Source organism: Monodelphis domestica, chromosome 6, assembly GCF_027887165.1.
Source record: "Monodelphis domestica isolate mMonDom1 chromosome 6, mMonDom1.pri, whole genome shotgun sequence".
NCBI classification, from domain to species: Eukaryota; Metazoa; Chordata; class Mammalia; order Didelphimorphia; family Didelphidae; genus Monodelphis; species Monodelphis domestica.
Window position 1 is genome coordinate 59840166 of NC_077232.1, and position 23020 is coordinate 59863185.

General features: G+C 43.9%; 1 protein-coding gene across 23 annotated transcripts in view; it reads right to left on the bottom strand.

The window, feature by feature from the left end:
* Window positions 1–23020, bottom strand: part of MICAL2 (microtubule associated monooxygenase, calponin and LIM domain containing 2) — a 272089-nt gene that overhangs the window by 106656 nt on the left and 142413 nt on the right. For 17 of the 23 annotated variants that reach the window (XM_056802061.1, XM_056802060.1, XM_056802059.1 and 14 more), the window contains exons 15-21: window positions 16556–16624; window positions 15226–15375; window positions 13431–13553; window positions 10845–11060; window positions 9981–10082; window positions 8851–8973; window positions 5463–5549 (exon numbers count right to left, since the gene is read on the bottom strand). In XM_056802061.1, the coding sequence (XP_056658039.1) occupies window positions 5463–5549; window positions 8851–8973; window positions 9981–10082; window positions 10845–11060; window positions 13431–13553; window positions 15226–15375; window positions 16556–16624 (870 nt within the window). The remainder of the gene's footprint in view (window positions 1–5462; window positions 5550–8850; window positions 8974–9980; window positions 10083–10844; window positions 11061–13430; window positions 13554–15225; window positions 15376–16555; window positions 16625–23020) is intronic. The other 6 variants (XM_056802064.1, XM_016423435.2, XM_056802075.1 and 3 more) reach the window with 1 other exon arrangement.

A 23020-nucleotide genomic window follows, 5' to 3' on the forward strand; every position in this document is an offset into this window, starting at 1 on the left:
GACAACTGGGTTTGGAAGGTCATTCTTGGCTGCTTAATGTAATAAAGGCAACCTGAATTGTGTGTGTGTGTGTGTGTGTGTGTGTGTGTGTGTGTGTGTGTGTGTGTGTGGAGAGAGAGAGAGAGAGAGAGAGAGAGAGAGAGAGAGAGAGAGAGAGAGAGAGAGAGAGAGAGAGAGAGAGAGAGAGAGAAGGGACAGGAGAAGGATCTCTAAAACACCACAGGGTTTTATATTCTTGGTCGAAATATAGGGGCAGCTAGGTGGCACAGTGGATAGAGCACCAGGATCCTGGAGTTAGGAAGACTTGGATTCAAATATGATCTTGGATACTTCCTTGCTGTGTGACCCTGGGCAAGTCACTTAAGCTCATTTGTCTAGTCCTTGCCCTTTTGCCTTAGAGTTGTTACTAAGACAGAAAGTAAGGATAAAAAAAGTGTTAATTTATTAATGACTCTTATTCCATGTTTACTAAATCTGAAAGTGACAACAAGCTGGGAAGGACAGATAGCTATTAGGCTGGGGGACAGAATCAGAAACTAATAAAATCAATCGGTTCAAGTGCTGGGCCAAATCCAAGGAAAAATTGACTAGGGACAAACACATAGTTCTATCCATGGGTTGAAAGAAAGGACTAGTTTCCCTTTTCCCATCAAAGAGACACCAGGGGGCCAAAATGTGGGGCTATCTACATTGTTCTCTGGAGGGCATGTCACCCCAGTTGACCCATCAGTGACCCAATAGTCACCATAACAATAGTCACCAGGGGTTGAAGAGGATGAGAAAGGCTAGAGGAAGAAGGTGAATGCGCTTTATTTCCAAGGAAAGATGAAACCTTTTCTACTTTTTCACTTAATGGAGACTATGAGACCAGGGGTTTATAACTAACATCTCTTTATTTTGACAGGTAGAAGCATTCATCGACCTGATAGGCTTTTCTAACAATGGTAACTCATTTTTGTAGCCTTTTAATGGGGGTTTATAACCCCCACCTCAGATAGCCCTAACTCACTGGAGGGGAAAGTAAGCCCTTCTTTAAAGTCTTTCTCTGTTTATATTAGACGAACACCTCTCTTTATAGGCCAACAAATTATAGGGCCAACATGTGCCCAGCCCCTGCATTTACTGGCAATTAGAGCCATGTTACCCAATGGGTGTAGCTATTTGAACTTTTTCCAGAGAAGAATACCAGTGGAGACTGACTTCACCAATGGGTGATTTAATGACTTCATACTAGAAAATGGCGCCACATTCCATTATGGTCTAGAGCCTCGGGCATTATGGAAACTGAATATTGCATCAGTGAAACTCTAAGAGAGGCCAAGGCCCTGAGGAACAACCTCACAAGGATTTGTTGTCTGGAGTTCTGGCTTATGATGGATTTCAAGCCCCCAAATATACTCTAGAACTTTGACTTTCTCCTAAGTATCAGACCTGAGAAAGGGTAGAAGATGACATCTGGCATATTTGGGGAGGACTGAGGCTTCTGGCCCTCAAAGACTATAAGTCAGGAAGTTATGAATGCATCTTGCCTTCTATGATGATTATGGAATACGATTTAAAATTTAAGGAATTGAGCCGTTCTCCTCTCTAGAGGAGTCAGGCCAAATAAAGGAACACTTTTCAAAGGAAACTCTCCTAGGCTCAAATAAATCAGGATCCAGCCCATCTTCTTCCTTGGAGCAGAGGAGAGAGCCCTGAGGTATGAGAACTCACAGAAACCTCAGAGCTGGGACTTGTCCAGTGCTCCCAGAAATCCAGGCACAGCACCTAACAAGATCAATCCAGTTTTAAAACAAACACTGGAGAAAAGAAATTCCTGACATCTAATTAGAGAAATTTACTTCTTGGATGAGTTGTCATCTTCCACCATGAAGACTGAAATCTTTAGGATCTACCATTTAAACTGGGGAATGATTTACCACTTAGCTTGAGTCAATATCAGATTGGGCATTTCTTTATCGTATAAACTAATCATCCCCCAGAATAACCATGAATGATAACTGAATTAATGGTGATCTCCTGCTCCATCTTGGGAAAAAGATGGACCCCACATCAGTAGAGCAGTCCTCACGAGCAGGTAGTTGCTGAGTTCAGAGAGGCATTCTCACTGGGCAGGCTGAGGAGATAGTTTACTCACCACCCAGGACCACCCAGGACTAAAAAGAATTGGAGTGCCTGAGGACAAAGACCCTGGACTTTGACAATGCCACATTTAACTGGCTCTCTGGAATTGTGTTCCTTAATGAAGAAGGATCACAGACCATAGAGCCAGGGATGGAAGGGACCCCAGAGGCCACCTAATCCAATCCACCTCCCATTTTACAGAGGACAAAACTGAGGTCTAGGAAGGTTGAAGGATTTCCTTAAAAGATAGACATTTCTATAGTCTGACTCTACTTTAGTTCACTGGCAAATACAAAAGCCTAGCCTCAGATTCAGTATTTGTGAATCAAGTTGGAGGTTCCAAGAAGGAACATATGCTCTTCATTACAGGTTTGGCCAAGGCTGATGACTAGGAAGGCGGGTGTTTATTTCCAGGACTTTGGAATCCTGGGTGAAAAGGTCTAGTGCAGTAACACAGACAAGCTGGCTGCCAGAAGTTTACTGAGCACTAGACCCTAGTTCCCAGGCAGCATGTCTCTCTGTCTCTGTCTGTCTTTCTGTCTCTCATCTCTCTGTCTGTCTCTGCCTGTCTCTCTCTGTCTCTTTCTCCCTCTCCCTCCTCTCCCATTATCTGTCTCTTTCTTTCTCTCATGCATTCTTTCATCTCTCTCTGTCTCTCCCTCTATCTCTCTGGCTCTGTCTCTTTCTCCCTCTCCGTCCCTCTGTCTCTTTCTGTCTCTCACGCATTCTCTCATCTCTCTCTGTCTCTGTCTCTCTGTCTCTGACTGTCTGTCTGTCTGTCTCTCTCCCTCCCTCTCTCTCTCTCTTATTCCCCAGAGTTGAAGCAAGCCTGGGTCACTGAACAATCAGCTCACTCCATAGACTTAGCAGAAGGGATGGAGTACTCAGTGAGGTTCTCTGATGGGGACCACTTAGGACTAAATGAGCTCATTTATCATCCCAAATCATCACCAGCTTTCAAATGTTTGTCGATTTTACACAAGCTTAGCTTGGGACTCTATTTCCTGCTAGTTGTTGTGCCATCCCCAGGCCCTTTCTTAGGGGAGTGGAAGTGGGGAGGGGAGGGATTGGACTGGACGTGAGGTTTAATCTCTGAGGAATTCCTGGTCTAAAAATTCATTCTACTGACCCAGGTTGAGAACTCAATCTCTAATTTAAGAGTTGTCTGGAGCACTGGGGGTTACACTGACTTGCTCTTGGTCACACAACTGGCATCAAAATAACTAACAATTATTAATAACTAATAATAGTAGGGGCAGCTAGGTGGCACAGTAGATAGATAGAATGCCATGTCTAGAGTCAGTAAGACCTGAGTTCAAATATGACCTCTGATACTTACTAGCTGTATGACTTTTCAGGAAATCACTCAATCTTGTTTGCCTCAGTCTCTTCATCTGTAAAATGAGCTGAAGAAGAAAACTTCTAGCAACCCACTACGGTATCTTTGCCAAGAAAATCCCATATGGGGTCAACAAAGAGTCAAGCTCGATTAAAATAACAACAAAAACAATAAGGTAAAAAAATTAAGAATAACAATATATGTTTGTCTCAGAGAGAAGGCACTAGAGATATTCATCGGAAAGTGAAAACACTTTTAAGGTTTACAATATGTTTCCCCTATCTTCTCTCATTTGGTCTTCAAAATAGTACTAAGTAGATGAAGCTTTATTATTCTTTCTCCTTTATAGATGAGGAAACTGAGGCAAGGGAAATTTAAATGACTTGCCCAGCATCACACAACTAGCTTCTAAGGTAAGATTCAAACTCGGGTCTTTCTGATTCCAATTCCAATGCTTATCAAACATAATTTAATCAAAATTTTCCTAACTCTCCAACTAGCTCTTCCCAACTGTCCCATAATGCCTTTTCTTTCCCTGGACATCTAATATTTGCAGAGCTCAGAACTGAAGGAGGAAACAAGGTTTTAAGCAAAGGGATGCCCAGCAGGCACAAAAATCCAGAGACCACCTACACTTGGAAATGCCCCCACTTTGTCCCTAAAGAGAGAAAATAGAAAGTGCATTGTAGCTAGGTGTTGACTATCCACCATCTCTATGAGATTATTTTCTTGATCCAGGTCCCGAAGATTTTCCTTTCTATCCTATAGAATGGGTCAGCACCACTGGAGTCGAATATTCAGCTGGTGATTGAGTCCAACCCTTTCATTTTGCAAGTGAGGAGGTTAAAGCCAAGAGAAGAGATCATTTGCTCTGGATTACAATGTTGGCTAGTTAGAGCCACTCCAGCTAGATCTCCCAACTCCCAGTCCAAGCATCTCCCCGCAGCACCACAATGTTTCATTCTATCAGCATCATTCACTTCACTGAGCCTTTGTCTGCAGCCTGGATGACTGTAAATCAAGACTGATTTTTCCTGTGATCATCACACACACACACACATACACACACACACACACACACACACACCACACACCAAATGGAGATGCATTTTCTTTTTTTTTTAATGTTCTTTAAAACCCTTACCTTCTGTGTTCAAATCAATATTATATATTGGTTCCAAGGCAGAAAGGCAGTAAGGGCTAGGCAATGGGAGTAAGTGACTTGCCCAGGGTCACACAGCTAGAAAGTCTCTGAGGCCAGTTTGAAATGTAGGACCTCTGGTCTCTAGGTCTGACTCTCAATCCAAGGAGCCATCTAGCTGCCCTTTAGAGATGCATTTCCCCAGAGAAACTTCATGTGCCCCAGGCCCAGCCCTGCTCGCTGGGATCCTAGTAGTGAGATGGGACCCAGAAGTGATATTCCTGGACAGTTGTTCTCTAATATGCCAACACCTTGCTTACTGTGCCTGTTAGGAGCTTGGTCCCTACCCAGTAGACCATTATTCCCTTCACCTCTTCCATACCCTTTTGGGTCATAGACAAATTCCCCCCATGCCTTAAGGATGCCCCATCTTTCCATACACAGCTAGCTTCCCAAGATTGAGTCTTCACTTTTTGTCCAGGCATTTGTTAGAAGCTGCAATCCTACACATTACCAGCAGATGACATCCCTTGCTCTATACCAGTGTTCTGATTCCCAAGTTTGAAGTTAGTCTCTGCAAAAAAAAAAGGGGGGGTCCCCAATCCTGGCAAAGGCCAGGATTTAAAATTACGTATGTGGGATTCCTTTGGAGTGCTGGATTTTGGCCATGCAACACAAAGGGAATAAATCAAATGCATGTGACGGGGATGGAGAGGGTGAGGTGAGCACAGCCATTTGTCCTCCAATGGGCCATCTTTTTCTCATGTGCATTTGCCACCACGTCAATGCCACTAATACACAATGACAACACTACAAGCAGTTAGAGGAGCACAAATGCAAGCAAACGGGGGGCTGTACCTGGCCTGGGTCTGGCTGAAATAACTTTTGCTTATATGCCTTCTTTGGAGCAGGGTTAGGCTTTCCAGGAGCGCCTGGCACAAAGGACTATGGTGAAACAGAAGTGAAGATCAGTCCGGGCATCTCTAAGGCTTGGGAAAAGATTAAAGTCAAATGGAGACCCGCCCCTTCTTCCATCCACTCATTGGCAACTCGAGGATGAGAAGGAGATCAGCTAAAATGTGACTTTAGAGCCAAGTCGATTTGTGTCTGGGAGAGAGAGAGATGGGCACCAGAGCTGGTATTCAGAAAGTGACAGCAGCACAGAGTGATCCTTAGATTGGAGGCAGAGGAGCCGAGTTCCAAACCAGGTCTCTGATAGCCAAGCTACCATTCCACTTTTTGAGTTTCTAGTTCTTCATTTCTAAAATGAAGGGACTCTACTTGGGATCCCTTGGGTCCTTTTCTAGCTCTGGGTGCTACAAGCTAATGACTTTTGTTCTAAGATACAAAGAATTTAGAATGTATGACCAGTGAATGTTAATGCTGGAAAATATTCCAAGAGGGCATGGAGAGTTTTATTCATCAAAGGAATATCCCCCCACTTCTAAAAAACTACTGCAGGTTCTGATGCTGAGTATTTCCCTAAGAAAGATTTTCTTTTCTTTTTACCTTCAGTCTTGGAGTCAATACTAGGTATTGGTTCCAAGGCAGAAGTGTGGTAAGGGCTAGGCAATGGGGGTCAAGTGACTTGCCCAGGGTCACACAGCTAGGAAGTGTCTAAGGTCAGATTTGAACCCAGGCCCTCTCATCTCTGGACCTGGCTCTCAGTCCACTGAGTCACTTTGGATTTTCTAAACTAAGACAGATTTTCATCAAATATATTTACTATCACATTCATGAGCAAAGGCGTACAGGTCCATGCTGCTTTAAGCATGGCCTTACCATATTAAACATATCAAAGAAGCCTTTAATTACTGGGCATGAAGCTAATAAAATGGAGATCAGCAGATGGTCAGAGTTTTTCATTACCTTGCTTGGGAAAACAGAATGGAAGATTCATTTTTGATTGGGGAGGGGATATTTCCCCCCAACATTTTCTGCTGGCACAATGAGGAATAATAGTTAAAAAAAAAAAAAAGCCAGTGGTGGCCAGGGGCGACATGCTTTCCAAACACCCGGACTTTCTATTCAGCCTGCTTTATCCCCAAATGCACTTGGAGCTGCAATTCATTTCAAAGGATTTTTCAGATGATGATGATGATGATGAACTTATTCGCTAGGCTCACAGCTGATAGTGTTTGGCCTTTTGCTCATGTTCCCAGATCCTCTTGGGCTCACTCACAGAAGAGAAGCCTCAGAAGCAGTAAAAGGACCTGGGCTGGACGAGCATGAATGAACCCCATGGAGCTGAGGGGGCCCCCAGGAAAGCCCTGATGGAGTGGTTTGCCCACAATGTGGTGCCAAGCCTTTCACCTGGGAGAATCCACCTCACTTCAGCAAGCAGCTTCTGAACCACCCTGCCCTGCCCTCTGGGTTTGCTAAATGAATGAACCCCTGGTTTCTGTGCACGGAGACAAACTTCCAGATCCCACCCAGAAGGCAAGCCTGGAGAAAGGCAAGCTGAAGAAACAAGGAGGTGGCAGTCCCTCTCCCTCCAAACTTAGCCCTGGCACTGAGTCCTGCAATCATTGAGGGAGGGGAGAGAGCATGCTCTGACTGTCACAGCTCTCAGCATCAAGGGCAGGTTGGAAGGAAGAACTGGGAAAGGTGCTTGGGTTGCTATACTTTACCCTGAAGAGACAAGTTGGCTGGCAGCTAGTGGAGGGCTAGACACAAAAGGGGTCTATGTCTCTGACTGTTTCTCTATCTCTCTCTGTCTCTCTGACTCTCTGTCTCTCTGTCTCTTTGTCTCTCTCTTTAAATTTTAAACCCTAACCTTCCATATTAGAATCAATACAAAGTATTGGCTCCAAGACACAAGAGTGGTAAAGGCTAGGCAGTAGGAGTTAAGTGACTTGCCCAGGGTCATACAGCTAGGAACTATCTGAGGCCACATTTTAACCCAGATCTGGCTCTCCATCCACTGAGCGACCTAGCATCTCCAGCTTCTTTTAATATCTGCCTTAGAGGGGGAAATTGGGTGGTTCAGTAGGAAGAAAGCAAGACCCAGAGATGGGAGGTCCTGAGTTCCAATCTGACACCTCTTTGTTGTGTGACCCTGGGCAAGTCACCTGTCTGTGGCCAAAATGCCCATTCAGCCAGAGTTGCTAATGAGAAAGGAAACATAAGAGGAAGAAAACCACAGAGTGGCAGTAACTTAATTAGTTATTTAATACTAGTAGATATTGAGGGTCAAGGAAGGGCCTTCAGAGAGTATTTCCAGCATCACTCTCAACATACCAAAGAAAGGAGAAACTTGCATCCAGAGCCCACTTCGTTGTTGTATTCAGTCATATCTGATACCCCATGACCCCATTTAGGGTTTTCTTTGCAAAGTTCCTGGAGTGGTTTGCCACTTCCTTCTCCAGCGCATTTTACAGATGAGGAAACTGAGGCAAACAGGATTAAGTGACTTGCTCAGGGTTGAAGAGTAGTGTCTGAGGTCACATTTGAACTCAATGAGATGAGTCTTCCTGACTCCAGGTTCAGTACTCTCTCTATCCATTTCACTCCCTAGCTTTCAACAACAACAATGGACTCCCAAGAGATCTCACCAAATGGGGTCAAAAATGGTCAATGGGCTGTTGCAAATTGCTATTCTGTGGGACCAAAGCAGGAGCCACAGAGGAGCTCTACCTTCGCCTTCACATACACCATAATAAAATTCTCTACTTCCTGGTTCTGAATCATCGACTTAGAGGATCTCTCAGTCAGTTACCACTAATTAATTCCACTTCAGGCTCCTAACAATTGGTCCTTGATTGTGTTATCATAGTCAGTGGCAACCATGTAACTCCAGGGTGATGAACATCAAAAGCCCACAGGATAGCCTTCATCACCTTGTACAGGATTCAATGGAGACTAAACTTTTCAAAAGCTTGACACAACCATGATTGCAATGTATCAACGTTCTTTACATGAATAAAAATGAGGGAAAGTGGACAAGCAGATGCCTGAGATCCCAGATATTCTGTAATCATTTAGCATCCACGTAAACAGTGTTGGCCACTCTCTTCTCTAAACTCTTCATCCTAACTAGATTGGGTTTTTGTTGCCCGGCTCCCATTTTTATATAGAAACAAGACTATAAATCGATGATGCCTTTAACTGGTATGAAAAATACATATATGTGTATGTATGCATAATACAGTAAAAACATTTTTCACCCTTAACATGCCCCCCAAACTGTTGGACTTCTATATACGCATGTCTCAGAATAGGAGAGATTTTAATTATAATTGACTACCTTTCGGTCAGAGGAAGAAGAGTCAACAGATGAGGAAAAGGAAGTATCAGTTGAGTCACGAGATGAAAGGCAAGAGGAAGGAAGAGAAGGAGGGTGGGAAAGGCCTTTGGTGAGTAGTTTGTTCTGCACAGGATAGAAATAGGGAAAATTATTATTTCAGAGAAAATTCACATCTGTCCATATTACAATGGATGAAGCAACCATATGATTATACCCGTGCAGAGTGAGAGAAGGTTTTGCTCACTTTTCTCGGGACAATATGGAACCTTCACCCTTTGAGTTCAATCAGCCCCATCTGGCTCCCATTTAGATGGCAAGAGGCTGTGTTAGGGTCAAAACTATTTCCACTCCCCATAATAAAAAAACAAAACACAAGGGGTTGCATAGAACCAAGCGTTGATTACTTGGCTGATTAAGAATGGGATGACCATCTATCTATCCCCTTAAGTGTCCCCTGCAACTATCCTCTTAAGACGTGCTTCATAAACTTGGACTAACAACCCAGATAAAGTACTGCTATAAGGACTTCATGCACCCAGCCTGCCAACAAATGATCCTGTCTTTATTTTTTCTGTATTTTGTGATATACATAGATGTGCACATGTCATCTCCCTTAACATCAGGGACCGACTTCTTATTGTCTTTCTTTCACCAATGTCTCGGATGGTACCCGGTACATTGCAGGGACTTAATAAATGGTGGATGAATTAAATTTGTTGCTGTTGAATCAATCAGGGCCCTGAGGCCATCTAAAGGCTTCTTAGAACAAGAGAAATGGGCTTTTTCTAAAGGCAAATGAAGGACTCTATGAAGGAAGGTTATACTGGACCTTGTAAAATCCTGGAAACTTCTTTGTTTGTTTGTAAACAGCCTCTCCCTTCCCTGAATTCATAAAGGGTGATTCTGTACATTTCCAGATTTTTCCAAGGCTGATAGCTTCCCATTTTGGATAGCACAGCATTTTTCATTCTAATGCAAAATGATTCCCCTCCAGAGTGCCATAAAATGCCCAGTGCCCACAGGGAGGAATTGATGGATCGTGCCCATGCAGCATGCTCTAATGGGAGGGGGAGGGCCATAGTACAGAACTCCACTGGGCTACTTGGACCCCAGTCAATCATGCAAGTTACCTGGGGAAAATCCTCACTTGCAAACATGGAGGCAAGGTGAGCAGCTTTCTCTTTAATATTCTTTTTGTGAAACTCCCTGTTGGCTAAGTTTTGAGCCCTCTTCTGCAGGTAAAAAGGAGACAGAAAGAGAGATAGACAGACAGGAGAGACAGAAAAGAGATAGAGCCAGACAGAGCAAGGCAGGAGGAGAGAGAAAGAGAGATAGACAGGTGAGGCAGGCAGAGACAGACAAACATGGAGGGAAAGAGACAGAAAGAGAGAGAAAGGTAGAGAAGAGATAGGGATGGAGGGAGTCACACACAGATAAAGAGGGACAAGCATAGAGGCAATGAGATGGAGAGGGAGGTTGAGATAGAGACAGGTGGTCAGAGAGGTACAGACAGAGAAAGAAGGAGAAATAGAGAAATGGGGGCAAGGTGGGGAGGAAAAGGGCAGAAATGGGCAGAGTCAGACAGAGAGAAGGAGATAGACAAAGAGAGAAGGGGCAGTGGGGACAGCAAGATACAGGCAGATAGGATGGGGAGAGACAGAGAGACAGATAGAGAAAGAGAGAAAAGAGAGAGAGACCGAGACAGAGGCAGGAAAAGAGAGGAGAGAGAGAGAGAGAGAGAGAGAGAGAGAGAGAGAGAGAGAGAGAGAGAGAGAGAGAGAGAGAGAGAGAGAATGAAGTACGAAGAGACAGATGGGCAGAAAAATAGACAGAGACCAGACAAGACAGAGCTTTAGTTAAGAACAGGAGAAAGACCAGGGAAACTGTAGTGCTAGAATATTTTCATACTTCTCATTGAAATATCTAAGCATGAAGATGAAGGGAATGATATGAGGGGCAAAGCAGAAGGAGTGGGAGTGGGATCCATTGTTCACCTGGTGAATCTTTTCCTCCACGTTCTGCAGGCGCCTCAGTGCCCCAACGAGAGCGAATGCCCCGGGGTAGGCGGATGGAAGAGGAGCCATGCTTCCTGCCTGGGGGTGCTGAAGGTCCGATTTGGCTCGTGCTCTCGAAGGCCTGGTCAGGCAGTCGCTAGCAGAAGCTTGCTTTGCCTCCCTGAGCACCTGCTCAGTCTTAGCTAATGCCTGAAACTTAGGAAATAGGGAAACTGGGCAAGGGCTTCCCTTCAGACAGTGTTTCCTTAAATTCCCATGTGCACACATGCCTTTGCATGTACACACACAAAGAAGTCACGAGCAAGAGAGTGAAAGCTGATGCTCAGGGCCAGTTGAAAGAACTCTGGCTCTGCAGTGGAGAATATGGGGTTAAATCTTCCACTGATGCCAACTAATTTTTTGAAAAGTTACATAGGTGCAAGCTAGGTGGCTCAGTGGGTAGAAATATGGGAGGTCCTGGGGTCAAATCCAGCTTCAGACACTTCCTACCTGTATGATCTTGGACAAGTCACTTAACCCCCATTGCCTAGCCCTTACCACTCTGCTGCCTTGGAACCAATACCCAGTATTGACTCTAAGACAGAAGGTAAGGGAAAAAAAGAAGAGGAGAGGAAAGGAGAGGAGAGGAGAAGAGAGGAGAAGAGAGGAGAGGAGAGGAGAGGAGAGGAGAGGAGAGGAGAGGAGAGGAGAGGAGAGGAGAGGAGAGGAGAGGAGAGGAGAGGAGAGGAGAGGAGAGGAGAGGAGAGGAGAGGAGAGGAGAGGAGAGGAGAGGAGAGGAGAGGAGAGGAGAGGAGAGGAGAGAAAATCTTTCTTAGAAAAATACTCAGAATCAGAACCTGCATGTGAATGTGCAGAGAGAGGAAGGAAGGAAGGAAGGAAGGAAGGAAGGAAGGAAGGAAGGAAGGAAGGAAGGAAGGAAGGAAGGAAGGAAGGAAGGAAGGAAGGAAGGAAGGAAGGAAGGAAGGAAGGAGGGAGGGAGGGAAGGAAGGAAGGAAGGAAGGAAGGAAGGAAGGAAGGAAGGAAGGAAGGAAGGAAGGAAGGAAGGAAGGAAGGAAGGAAGGAAGGAAGGAAGGAAGGAAGGAAGGAAGGAAGGAAGGAAGGAAGGAAGGAAGGAAGGAAGGAGGGAGGGAGGGAGGGAGGGAGGGAGGGAAGGAAGGAAGGAAGGAAGGAAGGAAGGAAGGAAGGAAGGAAGGAAGGAAGGAAGGAAGGAAGGAAGGAAGGAAGGAAGGAAGGAAGGAAGGGAAGGAAAGGGGAAGGGGAAGAAGGAAAGAAAAGGAAAGGACAGAGGGAGGAAGGGATGGAGGGAGGGAGGAAGGAAAGAGAGAGAGAGGGAAAGAAAGTTATGTAACCACCTTGAATCTCAGGTTCCTCATCTATAAAATGAGGGGTTTAGGCTAGCATCTATAAAAGCACTTTACATTTTTATTTCATTTGATCCTCATAAAAATCCAATGAGATAGATATTGTCACTATATCCATTTTACAAATGAGGAAATTGAGACTGGGAGATGTTAAATAACTTCTCCAGAGACACATAGTAAGTGTGAGGCAAGATTCATATTCATGTTTTCCTGGCTCCAAAGTCCAATATTCTGCCTAATGAACCATCTAGCTGCCTAGAGAAGACCTTTCCAGTTCTTACTCCATAGAAAAGGCCAGAGTTGGGATTGAGCTCATGTTCTCTACTAATAAATCCAAGAAACTTTCTACTGTTATCTTACTAGTAGGCATCTGAAACAACAAGCTATCATAAACCAGACAAGGCAACTGGTTTCTTTGTCTTTGACAGAAGACCTTTCCACAAAAAGAGTGTTAGAAAAAGAAAATGTCTTTATTAAGCACACTCTCCTTTAATGGAAAGTCTAGACATATCACTAAAACTGCCTAACTAACCCATGAAAAATGAGATTTAATGCCCCCTCCCAACACACACATAATTCCTAACACTGTTGTTAGAGTTTAGCAGAAAACTAAGCCTTCCAGACAAAGCTTCTCATGGCCCTTCACAACAGCCAAAAAGCAACACTGCCTACTCATCTAGCTGGGTATCCCCCACCGCCCAATCCAAAGTTGGCAGAGATCCTTAGTATTTTGCTCCCCCATTCCCTAAGGGGATCACTGCTAACACCGATGTCACATCCTGACTGCCAAAGGCTTCCTTCCTACCCTGCTCTTTTCCGAGGAATAGGAGATGAACCACTGAACTACCAAGTCATGCATTTCCTCTTTGGGGATACATATACAATGCTTCAAATCTCTAGACTTTGAAAAAAAAATCTCCTACAAAGTAATTGAGCAAAATAATCAAATTGAGTGGTTTTTTTTCTTAAATTTATAGAAGATGTTCAACAAACACATAATTGAATCAAGCTGATGGATAAAAAAAATGTTTGCTGTACATCAAAGTTTACCCCAAAGTGTGTCCTTGTGAAAGTGCTATTAGTAGTAGTCTGGAAGTGCAGGGGATAGGGTGGGTATCACCCTGGAGAACCCATGATTCCCTCCCATCCAAAATGAAATAACAGCCTTGCCAGGTTGGAAGTGAGAATGAAGATGAAACCCTACCTGCCTTTTGAGAGGAGGAGATGGGCTGGGTGTGGGGTCCTCTGGCTTAGCAAAGTGAGAGTTTACAGGAGGGCCAGCAGAAGAGTGGAGGACCGGCTTACCTAGGTTGGAAAGAGCTTGCTCCTTGGAGAAGAAAGTTGAGTTGACAAAGCAACCATAGGAAACATGAAAACAAAAGGTAAGTCAGACTGAAAGATATTAGGAGACAGGAAAAAAAGGAAATATTAGAGAAGGTCAGATGAGGCAAAAGACACAAGGCAGAATAATTGGTTTAAAAGAGGATTCCAACCAAGGAGCCTGTCCAGAAATCATGAGCAACACAGCCATCCCCCCAGAAATAGAAACAGCCAAAGGAACAGGCATTGGATGGAGCTTCTTCCTCTCAGACATCATGGGAATTCCAGCATCGGCAAGGCAGACAAGGGCAGGGCAGGGCAGGGGAGGAATTCTTCCAGATGCCATGCAGGGGGTCGAGTGGAGGAGAGGAGCCAGGGAGCCCTCTCAAGGAGCAGCAGGAATTTCCCCCTTATCACAGTCACTTGTCCATCTCTGTGACACAGAAAAGGGGCCTCCAGGCTGCCCACTGTGAGATGAAAGTAGCCCCTTCCTGTGTCCCTTCCCCAAAGTCAAAAGCTTCCACCCAGGTCAGAAGAAATAGCTGGCTGATGCCCCTTAACAAGGGTCCATCTAACTCAGAGCTCATGATGTCCACCTGATGTCCATTCTGACACAGACGTTGGTGGAACTTTTTAGCATAGACCAACTAGACTCTGGTACTCTTCTAGGGCAACCAAAAGTCTTATTCTTGGGAATGTGGGGGGATAAGGAAGAAAGTCATAATAATAATATGTCTATAGTGTTTACTAGATGCTCCAGGCACTGTTCCAAGTGTTTTATAATTGTTATCTCATTTAATCCTCAACACAAGCCTGGGAGTTATATGTTATTTTTATCCTCATATTCCCCATTTACAGATGAGAAAACTGAGGTAAACATAGCACAGGGTCACAGTTAATAAATGAGGAGGCATTTGAGCTCAAATCTTCTTCAAAATGGGTCTTTTTGAAATGCACCAATAAGAGATATGCAAGGGGAAAGCCCAAGTCGAAAGGAACAGACTTCAGATCTAAAATAAATTAGGTTAGGGGCCTTATTTTTCTCTTTTGAAAGTCTAGGCCTGTGATATCATTGGTATAGACATTTTCCATTGGGAAGACTCCCTCTTCCAAGATGGAATGGTACCCACTTTGGAGCCTTTGGTCTTTGGCTGTTGCCTGGGACATAGTGAATCACCCAGTCACACAAGAAATATGTGGCAGAGATAAAACGTGACTGCAGGTCTTCCTGGTACCAAGCTGGTTCTTTAGTTACAACTCTGCCTCTCCAGGTTGAGAAATTTTAACAAACTGAAGTATAGACTGGGGTAAGGCTAGGGCCCCTGCCTTACCAGATATTTACCTGGTTTGCTGATCTGTTGGAAATGTATATATGGGTGGGGAAAAGGAATGCTAGAACATTTTTTGGAGTGAGGTCTACAATCTGGAAACTCAATGAGATTTCAGATGGTATTGGGCTTGAGATGGGAGTTTTTCACCAGTTGCCAAGATAGATCCCTTCTCCCAGTCCCCAAGTACACACAAAGCACCTGGGAGATACAGACGCCATATCAGTTTGGGGAAGCCCGCTTCAGCCAGGAACCTCAACACATCTGAAGCTGTCATTAGGCTGAGTACATCTGCCACTTCCCCAAAGCGTCAGAGTCACCAGGAGTCAATCCATTGGCTGTGAGACTCACCTGCCTCAGAAAAGACGGATTCCGTGCATTCTCTTCAAATTTGGCCAGCAGCTGGTTGGCCATGGATTTAACTTTATTTTGATTCATGCCTTCCCTGCTGATGCCATACTCCCGAGATGAGCCAATGCTGCGGCTAGAAAAACTTGATGGCTGCAAGGGTAAAAATGGTGGGGGAGAGAGACATAATCAGACCCAGGGACCCCTGCAGCCCCTCAAAGTGCCAGATGGAATCATGGTACCCCACTGTAGGCCAGGTTTGGGGGTTGGGTTCCCTTCCATCACCCATGGAAGTAAGAGAAAGTTAGCAAGGGCAGCTCCTTTTATCTAGGACTAACAAAAGAGAATCTCTCTAACAAAAGGGAATCTCTCCTTTGGGGTTCAATTTCAAGGGGGTGAACAGTGGCCTCATCAGCAAATTGTATTCTGAGTGGCAGCTTTCTGGTCCTTTTCCTTAGAAAGAAAACTGTCAGCAAAATAGATGAGGGATATTCAAAATAGATTCAGGGAAATAATAAAATAATAAATAAAAGGGGGTTACAATGAAATGTTAGTTCTTTGCTTTTTAAGTCCTAAAAGGAAATAAATTTGGAAGTATATAGTAAATAATACATGACTAAAAAAGGTTAGATGGTTACTCACTCCCTTTATTTAAATTTAAAACACTTATCTTGAGTCTTAGACTCAATCCTGGGTATTGGTTCCAAAGCAAAAAAAAATGGTAAGAACTAGGCAATGAGGGTTAAATGATTTGCTCAAGGTCACACAGATAAGAAGTGTCTCTGAGGCCTTATTTGAACTCAGGATCTCCTGTCTCTAGGCTCTCCATATCCTGAGTCCCAAAGTTCCCTTTAATCACTCACTTTCTTACCCAAGCCTAAATTCAGCTCAGTAGGATGTCCAAGAATCTAGTATAATTGAGGCAATGTAGTTATGGGAGGACTAGTTATGGAGTGGGAAAAAGTATTTATATCCCACTTCTCATACTTATTAGGTGTATGACCTTGGCCAAGTTACTGAAGCTCCCTGGTCCTCAGTTTACTCATTTGCAAAATGAGGAAGTAGGACTAGATAGCTTCTAAGGTCACTTCTGGCTATAGATCTATGCTCAATGATCCCATCTAGATCTGGTTTCCTCATTTGCAAAAGGAATGACTTGGATTAGACCGCCCCAAGATTCCTTCCATCTCTGAGTCTATCACTCCTAATTCATCCTAGAAACAGTCCCCTGGTTCTCTGGAGTCAAGGGTCATCGAGGGAAAATAGAGATTCAATTACGTCTTTTTCTCAGGCTGGTTTCGGTGTGTGTCATAAAAGTACTGAAAACACTGACCTCTTCCAAATTGTCTAAGCCTTTCCTTCTTCGCTTATTCATATCGTTTTCTTCTGTGAGGTTCTCCACCTGGAACATTCAAGAAAAACATGCTTCGCTCAGAACTCATCAAAGTCTTTCTAAAGAATCTGAAAAAAGTCAATAGTGACAGGGAAGGCCCAGGACTCCCCTAAACATAGCTGATTAGGCTTTGGAGAACAATGACTGGGCTGCTCCAATCAATAATCAGGAAGACTCTCTTTCTAGAAATAGGTCATGCCTTTTATCACGGGACCTTTCAAGGCCTTTGTCTCCAACCCAAGGTTTTTGTAACACTCATCATCTCTTCACTAGTGACAAAAGCACGGATTTCATGGCCCTATTGCTGAACAAAAGGGGTCAAAAATATAACTTAGACCAGCTTCAAGCAGCTCCAAGTTGCGTTGAATGGACACAAGGAAATTGGCTTGAGATCTCTCTTTTTTGGATTGTCAACCTCTCAGGATCGGAGATATGGGAGGACTTAGAATCTAAAGGCAAAACTTCAATTCTATCACTATCCAAGCTTCTAGAAACTACTTCTGATGAGCTTTCAAAGATACATTGGATTGCGATTTTAAAAAGGAAAGACAATAATGAAAACAAATTATTTTTTTTTTTGCTTATAATGAGCTAAGGCTGGATTTTCTAGGCTGGATCTACTCAGTGTTCTAAAGGGTACCTGCTATGTTTTGTGCTGTAAATAAAGCGGGATACAAAAAAATGTAAAAAAAAAATCCTTACTTACTATGGAATACAATTTCCACAAAATAAAAATTAAGCACCACCATTGATTGAGGAGAAGAAAGAAAAGGGATTTCTGAAGGTGTGCTTCAGTTCCCTGGAGGAATTAACTCCCACTCCTCTGCAGAAATACCAAGCCTAATGTTGTTCATTGGTCAAGGGAACACAGGGTTAGAGAAACAAATAGGGAACAGATTGCTGGAGAGAGGAGGAGATAGAGGGGAGAAAGGAGATGAAGGTGTCATCAGGATGAGAGAAGTCATCTATCAGAGCACTATAGCATGGGAACTGACTGTCGACAAGTACTAAGTCTGGAGACCTGGGTTTGAATTTTGCCTGGGAAGCTGAAAGGGGGCACCTGGGTACTCAGTGGATAGAGAGCCAAGACTAGAGATGGGAGATCCTAGATTCAACTCTGGCCTCAGACACTTCCCAGCTGTGTGACCCTGGGCAAGTCACTTGACCCCCATTGCCTAGCCCTTACCACTCTTCTGCCTTGGAGCCAATACACAGTATTGACTCCAAGACGGAAGTTAATAGTTAAAAAAAAAAAGGAAACTGGATTTGGAATTGGAATGCCTAGTCTTTAATTCATACTATGTGACCTCAGGCAAGTCACTTTACCTCCCCTGGTCCTCAGTTTCCTGATCTGGAAAAATGAGGTGGATGAATTAGATAGCTTCTGACGTCTCTTCCAACTCTAAATCTGGCCTTCTACAGTTTGGTGAGCTCTATAAAGGCAGGTTATCCTTGCTGAGCCTCAGGCAACTTTTTAGTTGGGTTTTGATGAAGGGAGCTGAGGAATTTATAGACCTTTGGTGTGCTCAATATTGGGAAAAGGAATCATTAAATGAGGGTGTGCCTCAAATGCTATTACCTGCTCCCACAGGAAGCTAGCTTCTGCCAAATTCAGGCATATTCTCAGTCCAGGAACATCCCAGTTCAGACCATCCCCCCATCTGTGGGTCAACAGCTGGCCTGGCCATTCCATGGAGTCATATTGACATCATACCACTGACCAAGACTCAAAAGCAGGAGGTCGGTCATGGGAGGCACGGAGGCGTGCTCCTTCTTTTCTACGCATGGAACCTGTGGTCCAGACCCTTCCAGTCCCCACTGCGTGTTTAACATCCTCCTTTTTGACAGGAACTGGAGCAATCATTCATTTACAATCACTCAGCAATGTGACCCCTCTACTCTCCAGGGCAGCACAAAAATGCTAAATCAAACAGCGCTGCTTTCCGCCTTATGCTTTTCTCCATTTATAATAAATCATTATGTTAGGGGTGGAAATTATTTCAGCTCCAGCATCTGGGCAAACACCAAGAGAAACAGATGATCTTATACCCAATTCATGGTCTCCCTGAGCCTGGCGAGCTCAGGCAACCAGCCCCTTTGCCTGTCAGCACCTTTGGGGCAGGAGACCTGAGGGCTAAAGCAGGACACAATGTCCCACTGGGCGGACACTGGCATGTCCTTTGTTTGCTTGGTTTCCAGTGTGGATTTGGCTTTTACTCAAAGAACTGTACATTGTATTTTCAAGCATGGGCAGCTAGATAATAGACTGGATGGAGTGCTGGACTAGAGAGTCAGAAGAAGACCTAAATTTGAATCATTCCTTCTCAGATGAAGAAGTGCTTATTGAGTGTGAGACCCTAGGCAAGTCACTTAAACTGTCAGGCTCTATTTCCTCACCTTTAAAATGGAGATATAGCACATCTACCCAACAGGATTGTTGGGAAAAGCCTCTTCCTACCTTTTGGGTCTTCTTACACTGGACTTTCCTCCATTTACTTTCAGACTGAGGGACTATGGTCTCCTTGGTGTTCTTCATCCAAGATTCTCTACCTCCTTACTCTGGGCATTTTCCTTGGTATCCTTCATGTCTAGAATTCTCTCCCTCCAAATTCCCCCTCCTGGCATCCCTGGCTTCTGTCAGGTTCTGGCTACAGTCCCACCTTCTGTAAGAAGCTTTGGATGATTCCTCCTTAAAGCTAGTGCCTTCTCTTGGAGATTGTCTCGAATTTACAGCCCGTTTGTACATAGATGTTCACATGCCATCATGCCCATTAGACTATGAGCTTCCTGAGAGTGGAGGCTATTTTTGGGGCTTTTCTTTGTTATCTCCAGCATTAGTACAATGTCTCTCACACAGTAGACACTTACTAAATGCTACCTGACTTGCCTTCATAAATGAGAGAATGGATATAAAGAGCTTTGCTAACTGAGGATCCACGAGAATTTGTTTCATCCAGTTGGCTCATTTTACAGATTAAACGACTTGCCCCCAAATTAAATTAAATGGCATTAAGTGGCAAAACCAGGGATTGATCTCAGATTCCTTGACTCTGAGTTCAATGCTCTGCTTGCAGGTTTTACGTGCCCGACAGAGTTGAAGCGACTGGGAACCACAGCTACAAAACATTAACTAAGCTGTGGCCAGCTGGCAACAGATTTAGCCTCCTCAAGTAAGCCTGGTCCAAAATGATTGCAGGGGCCTCCACAGACTGCCCTCTCTGCTGCTGAAAACCCCACATATGCTTAGGGTTTACCATGAGTCACCTGAAAGGGTTTTGCTTTGTTTGTTTTTTGTTTTTCTCCAGGCTCTTGGTAATGGACAACAGAAACTACTTACTTTCAGGGGCATCTAAGTGGCTCAATAGATAGAGAACCAGGCCTGGGGATGGGATGCCCTGGGTTTAATTCTGGCCTCAGACGGATCACCTAATCCCCATTGCCTGGTCCTTACTACTCTTCTGTTTTGGAGTGTAAACCTTAAAATTTCACAGACTTATGAATGTTAAAAAATTTTACTCCACATTGAGGAATCCTCCAATTCCCTACTTGAAATAATTCCCTACCAGATAGTGAGAACTCTACTTGAATGTGAAAACTCCTTGCTATGGGAGGATCTCTACCCCATCCCTACTTGGGACTGCTTTAGGGGCTATGGGAGGACCTCTATTCCACCCGTGCTCAAGAATGCTTTAGGGCAGAAAACTCCTTGCTAAACAATGAAAGTACTTGAAAACAATACTTAATAAGGCAAGGAGTTCTTTGAGCCAGGCCTGTTTTTAGAATTGATACCTAGGTACCTAAAAGGGTTGGGCAAGTTTTCTCTTGATGAGATTAGTTGACTCAGCTGTGTTTTCTCTCCTTCAGACTTACTGAGGAGATTGGTCGACTTAGTAGGAATTCAGATGGGCAGTCCTTTGGAAAGCGTCTACAGTGATTGGTAGATGAAGGGACTTAGGGGAGGTGACATGGGAGAAAAACCCCTATATAAGAAAAAGCAGAATCTCTTGAGGAGATATCCTTTTGGAGAAATCTTTTTGGAGGATCTCTGATGAGGATCGCTTAGGAAGAATCTCTTGAGAGAGGCTCTGGAGAAGGGAAGCTCTTGGAGGACAATCTCTAAGGAGGTCTCGCTGGAGCTCCTCTAAGGGGTCTCTGTCCCTCTGGAGGCTCTGGAGAGAGGCCCTTTGGAACAGTATCTGGCTGGAAGGCTCTCTGGTGAAGTCAGCTGAGATGGAGCTGGCCTGGTGTCACTAGAATCCTTGCTTAGGCAGATCTTGTGGTGAGTGTTAAAAAACTGACTGACTTTTCTCTTAAGACTCAGGTCTAGGCCATATTGGCTTGAGGCCCTTCATACTTATTTCCTTTTCTCTCTCTTTTTTTAATTCCACATTTGTATTAATTAAAATCTCTATAAAACCCAGTTGACTTGGGTATTTGAATAATTGGGAATATTTCCCTGGAGACCACCTTATATTTGATTTAAAACCAAGACACTGTATTGAAACATTTTCTGCGGTCAGATTTACTCACCCTCTCTTATATCTATCACAATTTATATCTTCCACTATTTTAACTCACTACAATTTATGGGCTTCACTATTTTAAATCTCACAGGAGCCAATACTCAGTATCAACTCCAAGACAGAAAGTAAGAGTTAAAAGAAGGCAGGGTGTGTATGTGTGGAGGGGGGAAGCAAACAACATGAATCATATAACTTTGGAACACTTATGTAGAAATTTGTTATTAAAATAAAGGTTATATTGTTACAAAAAAATTTTTTTTTAATTGAACATGTTTAGCCAGGAGAAGAAAAGCAAAAAAAAAAAAAAGGGAGGGAGGATATTAGGTGTCTCAGTAGATAGAGAGCCAGGCCTAGAGAAGGAAGATCCTGGGTTCAAATGTGACCTTAGACACTTCCTAGCTGTGTAATTCTGGTTGTCCAGCCCTTACTGCTTTTCTGCTTTGGAACCTAAACCTAGTATTGTTTCTAAGACAGAAGGGTTTAAAAAAAAAAGAAAGGAACTCCCTATTTTCTGATGAAGGAGATATTCAAGGAGATCCCCACATCAGATCAGTTTCCAGGTCCAGTGGGCAATGCTAAGGTGGGTTAGACCAATGCTTTGTTTGCTTTTGACTCCTTGCCTTCTTTGCCAGTCCAGTGCCCAACAAGAAGTGCTTAATACTTGCTGATTTGATTGCTGGGAAGCCCTCATTAAATGCCTTTTCACTCATTAAATTCCAGAAGTCAGGGCTATGTCTTGAGCCTTCTGAAGTTTTGCTTTCATAACCCCAAAACGCCATAAGCTCTCCCTGAGCTTCTTTCATCCTTAGCCTAGAAAGCAAAACTGTCCCAGTCTTGGCTCTATCACAGACTTGTGGGATTGTTTTCAGGTTCTCCAGGACCTATCCTCTCTCTGGAAGGTGTGGGCGGGGGAGTGGGTTATGGTGGCTTTCAGAGGGAGAGCAGTAGGAGGGAGAATTAAGAAGGGCTCCAGATGGACATCCACATTTCTCTCCAGAGGATTCAAAGGCAGTGACACTCACATAATAAAATCCCATTTATCTGTCCACTGTGAGTTAAGATCAAGGTCATCCTGAGAAGTTTTTAAAATAGTGGCAGTCAGCCAAAGGAAAAGAGCTGGGAACTTTTAGGCAAAAGGTTCTGATAGCAGCCAGGACACAGGATGGAGTCGGTCGAGGGCTTAGAGACCCGGATGGGAAGGGCCTGGAACAGGGCCAGATGAAAGAGATTTTTTGCCCTTTGTAGAGACACCACTTCCCAATGCAGGGACAATCCTGGCCCTCTGTAAAGATGCCACTGCCTGATGTGGCTGGAAAAGCTGCAGGACCAGGAGCCCAATTCAAATCTTCCCCTGAAGTCACTTAGCATTAATGAAAATTGGCATTTCCCTAAAAATGAAGTTTTAAAAAAATAGTCTTTAACTTAACTGGGAAACCTGGAGATCAGTCAGTCAACAAACACTTGTTAACTGTTTCGTCTGTGCCAGGCACTGTGCTAAGTGCCAGAAATACAAGCAAAGGTAAAACAAAAAATTCAATTTTTAAAAATTAATTTTTTTAAATGTTAAGTTAATTAAAAAAAAACAACAGTTTATGCCTCAAGGAATTTACATTCCAATCATCAAACTTGCTTAGTTTCTCAATTCCCAACACTGCTGAAAATGTGGTTCCCTTCTTTTTTTTTTTAAACCCTTACCTTCCATCTTGGAGTCAATACTATGTATTGGTTCCAAGGCAGAAGAGTGGTAAGGGCTAGGCAATGAGGGTCAAGTGACTTGCCCAGGGTCACACAGCTAGGAAGTGTCTGAGGCCAGATTTGAACCTAGGACCTCTGTCTCTAGGCCTGGCTCTCAATCCACTGAGCTACCCAGCTGCCCCCTTGG